At 44.1% G+C, this 5,929-nt stretch overlaps 1 protein-coding gene across 2 annotated transcripts; it reads right to left on the bottom strand.

Annotated features, from left to right (window-relative positions):
* Window positions 1–1,601: 1,601 nt before the first annotated feature.
* APOF (apolipoprotein F) lies at window positions 1,602–3,219 on the bottom strand. 2 transcript variants are annotated; one of them, XM_074220800.1, is made up of 2 exons: window positions 3,134–3,219; window positions 1,602–2,887 (listed from the first exon to the last, which is right to left on the bottom strand). In XM_074220800.1, the coding sequence occupies exon 2, from the start codon at window positions 2,859–2,861 to the stop codon at window positions 1,938–1,940; it is 924 nt and encodes a 307-aa protein (XP_074076901.1). In that variant the 5' UTR covers window positions 2,862–2,887; window positions 3,134–3,219; the 3' UTR covers window positions 1,602–1,937. The 2 variants fall into 2 exon arrangements, with proteins under 2 accessions (XP_074076901.1, XP_074076902.1); XM_074220801.1 differs by having other exon boundaries at window positions 1,602–2,883; window positions 3,134–3,201.
* Window positions 3,220–5,929: the final 2,710 nt, after the last annotated feature.

Raw genomic sequence — 5,929 nt, 5'->3', positions numbered from 1 at the left:
GCTGCCCAGCTGTTCCGCTCCCGCTCCTCCCTCCCTCCGCGGCCTCCGCGAGCTCTTGGAAGACTTTCGGGGGGACACCAAGCCCCGCCCCTCCAAAAGGGGTGGGGCCAGAGGGGGAAGCCCCGCCCCCTACCCGCAGCCATTGGACGGAAGGCGCGGGCAAACTCCGCCCTACTTCCCGCGGCGGGAGGAGGGCCCATTAGAAGAAGAGCTGGATGGGCGAGGGGGCATAGTTTCCGGGAATGGGGGCGGAGCTATTGGAGAAAAGGAGAGAGAGCCTCTCGCCTCAGGGCTGTCAGGCACCGAGGGCGCAGGCGAGAGTGGCCACGAGGGGGCGCAGTGTCGAATGTGACCGGGGACACTTCGGCTCAGCCTTGACCTCAGTTTCCTCATCTGTAAAACGAGCTGGAGAAGGAAAGGGCAAACCCTCCAGTATCTTTGCCAAGGAAAACCCCAAATGGGGTCATGAGGAGCCAGACCCAACAAGGGCAGACCCCTTGCAGGGCAAGAGATAGAAGACTTTAGTGGTGGGGGGAGATGCTGACTTGGATTCAGCTCCCAAAAAGGATCCCGTTACGCCCAGTTATTATTATTATTATTATTATTATTATTATTAAGTAGTCATTTACTAAGCTCAGACAGAAGATACAAAGAACAATCGAGCATCATTTATTTTTTAATTGATTTTTTTTTTGGCTTTTTGTAAGGCCCCGGGTCACTGAGGCCGCATTTGAACTCAGGTCCTCCTGATTCCAGGACTGGTGCTGCCCCCAGCATCATTTTCTTTTTATTGCTCATTTGCAAAATTTATTTTCCATTATTACTTTATTTTATTTTAATTAATTTATTTTTAGGTTTTTGCAAGGCAATGGAGTTAAGTGGCTTGCCTAAGGCCACACGGCTAGGTAGTTATTAAGTGTCTGAGGCGGGATTTGAACTCAGGTACTCCTGACTCCAGGGCCGGTGCTCTATCCACTGCGCCACCTAGCCACCCCCCCATTTTATTTTTTTTTAAGATTTTATTTATTTTGGGGTGGCTAGGTGGCGCAGTGGATAGAGCACCGGCCCTGGAGTCAGGAGTACCTGAGTTCAAACCTGGCCTCAGACACTTAATAACTACCTAGCCGTGTGGCCTTGGACAAGCCGCTTAACCCCATTGCCTTGCAAAAAAAAAAAGATTTTATTTATTTTGAGTTTTACAAATTTCCCCCCATTTTTGTTTCCCTCCCCCACCCCCCACAGAAAGCATTCTGTTAGTGATTACATTGCTTCCATGGTGTACATTGATCTAAGTTGAATGTGATGAGATAGAAATCATATCCTTAAGGAAGAAAAATAAAGTATGAGATAGTACAAAGTACATAATAATATTAAACTTTTTTCCCCTAATTTGACGGTAATTTGGTCTTTGTTCAAATTCTATAATTCTTTCTCTGGATACAGATGGTAGTCTCCATTTTAGACAGTTCAAAATTGTCTCTGGTTGTTGCACTGAAGGGATGAGCGAGTCCATCAGGGTTGATCATCACCCCCATGTTGCTGTTAGGGTGAACAATGTTTTTCTGGTTCTGCTCATCTCACTCAGCATCAGTTTAATATCATTTATTTTTTAAAAATATTTTATTTATTTATTTTTTCCACTACAGGCAAAGATAGTTTTCAACAATCTTTTTTTTTGGCAACAATCATTTCTGTGTTACACATTTTTATCCCTCCTCCCTCATACAGAAAGCAGTCAAATATAGGTTAAACCTGTATAACTATGTTAAACATAAATCCATATTAATCATGTTGCCAAGTGTGGTTTATTAAGCCCTTGGCCATAATGATTTGAGCATCAGTTTCCCTGCCATTGGAGTCCATAGTGATCTGCCTCTTCTGTGCCCCCCCTGCCCCCAGCCCCCATGCCTGCCCCTGGGTCACCTCCAGATCCTCTGCTATCCCCAGTTCTGGAAAGGCATCCAGCTCCACAAGGAGGTGGCCTCTGTCACTTCTGCAGACCTAGGTTTGCTGATGTCCATGCTTGGAGTTACCCCATAGTCCTTCCAATTGCTGCCCACTATTGTGGCAATACTATAGTCCTGCCAGCTTCCATCTGTGCTGAGGGAAGGGCTTCCAGCCTCCTCCTTATTATTGTAATAATACTCAATCAGGCTCTGGACCCCTGATTTTAAGATTGGTTTAAGGGCCACACCGGCCACTAGCCCTCCAGGGCCCCCAGTTATCCCCATCAATCCAATAAGGAAATCATAGCCTAGATCCAGGGCTGCTTCCTGACCCCGCTCCCAGGCCTGGGTCGTGCAGTTTTGGGCAGCATAATAGAAGGCCGTACCAAGGTTATAGTAACTCCCCACTTGTGGCAGGAACTGGACTACACTGTGCACTTGCCGTTCCTTCTCAGAGACGCACTCTGCTGTGGAGAGTGAACGAGGGGCTCTCCCTGGTCTCTCGGTTCTCCTGCCCAGGAGCTGCAGAATGGAGAACAGGACCCAATCAGACTTCCTTTCTCTTCTCTTCCCTTGAAGACCTTGGAGCTGTTGGATGAGGGTCTCAGTGGCTTTCACTCCACCCAGCCTATAAAGCTGCTGCTGGAGGGTGTGGGCTTCGGTTGGACAGCCAGCTTGCTCCAGGGTTATGTACAATGCCAGGCTGATCAGGTACCTAGGCAGAGGGGCTAGGTGGTTGAAACCTGGAAGAGACTTGGGCAGCAGGTTCCGACAGGAAAGGGGGCTGAGAGTGGACAATTGCTTGTAGGACTCCAGGGACGAAGGAGAGAGGGGTAGGGCCTTTGCCTGGCATCCGGCTGGGAAGACAGCTACTGGGTATAGCAGGAGGCCCCATAGAAGCACCATGATAGACATTTTGGAAGGTAGTGGACACAGCCTTGCTAGAGAGGAATATAAAGGAAACAACAAAGATATTCCTTTCTGGCTAAAGTCTAAAAGTATTCAGATCCCAAGTGGGGAACAATTCTACCCATATTATAACCTTCACCTCTATAACTTGGGGCCAACAGGGAACATTGAATTTGTGCTCCCCTTCCTCCCTTGGCACTTCTCTTCATATTTGTCTTTGACCATGGAAAGCTAGAAAATAATTTCTCATTGAACAAAAGAGATAGAAGGAAACCCACCTGTTCAAAAATGACACTTGGTCTCTCCTTTGTAGATCTCACTGGTTTGTGATTCTCCTAATGTGGCTTTCTCGAAATTCCCCCCCACCCCCCATCCATCCCAAAGATCAGCAAATATTTGTCCATCTTGCACCAGATCAGACCTTGTCCCCTTATGATGTAGTAAAGTGAACAGCGCCAGATATAGAATTTTGGAGTCTAAATCTTGTTCCTTACTAAGTTCTATGATACTTAACAATTCATTTAATTTCTATGAACCTGTTTCTTCATCAGTATAGTAGGGTCAACAGCCAGGTGGTGCAATGGATTGAGCATTGAACCTGGAGTTGGGGGAAACTACAGTTCAAATTTAGCTTAGGCAGCTGTGTGACTCTGGGCAAGCCATTTAACCTGCTTTCTTGAACTGTAAAATGGGATAAGGAAAATACCTTCCTCTCAAGATAATTGTGAAATTGGAGATATTTTCAAATGCCATATTTGTAAAGTCCTTAGCATCAATACTACTACTACTACTACTACTACTACTACTACTACTACTACTACTACTACTACTATTTTCATTATGTATAAAGTGCTCTATAAAGGTAAGCTATTACCATTTTTTGTTGTTTTTGCAAGGCAATGGCTTTAAGTGACTTGCCCAAGGTCACAGAACTAGGCAATTATAAATGTCTGAGACTGGATTTGAACTCAGGTCCTCATGATTCTAGGGTCAATGCTCTATCCATTGGGATGGGTAATCTATTATTATCAAGCCTTTGCCCTCAGGAAAAATGTATTTTTCTTTCTTTTTTTGGTTTTTGCAAGGCAATGCAGTTAAGTGACTTGCCCAAGGTCACACAGCTAGGCCATTATTAAGTGTCTGAGGCTGGATTTGAACTCAGGTACTCTTGGCTCCAGGGCCAATACTCTATCCACTGCACCACCTAGTTGCCCAAAAATGCATTTTTCTTAACAGTACCTCCTTCTTGCTTTTCAGCTGCCACCCATACCCCCACCTTCTTGCTCAATGCAGACATTATGGAAGATAAATGATTAGTTTGAGACTCTCCAAACTTACCCAGGCTGGTTCTTAGTCAAGATAATCATTAGTGCCATATTTGCAATCTTTCTCATGCAAAAGACCTGTCCCAGCTTGTAGCATTCTCTATCACTCCTGATAAGAGAATTTCAGTTGAAATGGTAAATGGTTATTGCTCTCTTGTTCTTCCGAAGGAAATATGCCCATGAACCAGAATGGGTGATGTATCAAATCTCACAACATATTGTGCATTCATATAACCTTTATGGACCTAGTCTTCTTCATGCAATTATGAAGCATTGGAGGGTATTAATAAAGGCTATACTCAAAGTGAGTGAATAAGGCATTGGGAGAAAGAAAGGTCTGGAAGCTAAGGGAAGAGAGATAGATTGAGAACTGGTTAGACATGACTTTTTATAGCTACCTTTAGCCTGATTCTAACACAAATGAACTCAGGGTATTTCTTTCCTCACTCTAGAGTCTCTTGTACTCTTTTATTTCTAGCTAGTAAATCAAAAAACTCTACATTTTTTTTGTAGACACTACCACTAAACTAGATCTTACTGGAAACAAAACATGTCTTTCTGCTATTTAATTTTAAAATTAATGTAAGCTTTAGTTGCTTATCAAAACATTAGGAAGATTAGTTGGACTAGTCTTCATGCAAAGCATTTGCAAACTATTCAGTCTCTGTTACCTTACGCCCAAAGGATTAGTTATTCCACAGTTGGCATTTTATCCAAGAAAACAAGATCTTCACTGTGGCTATCAGCTGTAAGTCTTGGGGGTGGTGATGGGGGAAGTTTAGGAAATGCTTGGCCAGAAATTTTTGATCAGCTTGGCATATTATGACAGCCTTTAATTCAGGAAATTTTAGCTGATAACTGATAGCCTTTAATTCAGGAAGTTTAAGCACTACGCTTCAAGCCACAGTTGAAAACTCCAAATGGTATGGAGAACAAAAGTCCAGAAGTGGGTCTTGGAGTTTATGGGAACAGAACCAGGGCAAACTCACATGTGTGCTGCGAGAACCCACTTAGGTTCACAGGTATAGTCCCTCTGGAGGGACAAGTGAGCAATGACTATTCACCAGCTCAAATAAAATGTGCCCAGGAATGGTAGAGAAAGCAGGGTCTTATTTAAGCCTTGTCAATACCTTGGAACCCAAGAATGAAGATCTCACTGGTTGTCTTTGCTCTTAACCTTATAGCACACACTCAACTGGGCAAACAACCTTCTCCCTAGTCACACCCCATGCCTCTTAGAGTCAGATTCTGGAAGGACTGGAGTGTGACTAACATATGTTTGCAAGTAAGAGAAGGGAAGAGAGGTCAGAGTCTCTATTATGGCTTTATCTTGCTGATAATTACTTGATACAGTAAGAGGCAGCAAAGTAAAACTGAATTTGTACTATGGTGACCATGGAAGATGCTGGAGAGGAATAAAAGGCAGGGATAAAATAAAAGGGATGGGGTAAAGTAATGGCAAGAGGCTTGGAATGTTAACCAGGTCATAGTTAGGGACTGTTCTTAGCCCATCTTTTGGGCCTTGAACCTGAGACATCCCTGAGAGTTTGGGAGGAAATCTCACTTGTCTCTGGAAAAACAAAGCCTGAGAAATAAGCCTCTTATGTCTGATTGTCTATTTTTCTGAATCCAGAGCACCTAGTGGAACTCAATAGGGAATGGGAAGCAGATGGTTCAAGAGATCAGAAAAATGATTGGGCATATCTCCCTCTCTGCTGGCTGAACTTTGGCCTATTTTGCCCTCAGTCA

This window comes from Macrotis lagotis, chromosome 2, assembly GCF_037893015.1.
Source record: "Macrotis lagotis isolate mMagLag1 chromosome 2, bilby.v1.9.chrom.fasta, whole genome shotgun sequence".
NCBI classification, from domain to species: Eukaryota; Metazoa; Chordata; class Mammalia; order Peramelemorphia; family Peramelidae; genus Macrotis; species Macrotis lagotis.
The sequence above is the reverse complement of the archived record's forward strand: the minus strand, read 5'-3'. Positions and strand labels throughout refer to the sequence as shown.

Bases quoted from the DNA above. Each gene is read 5' to 3' on its own strand.
- APOF (XM_074220800.1), bottom strand. From the start codon at position 2,861: ATGTCTATCATGGTGCTTCTATGGGGCCTCCTGCTATACCCAGTAGCT.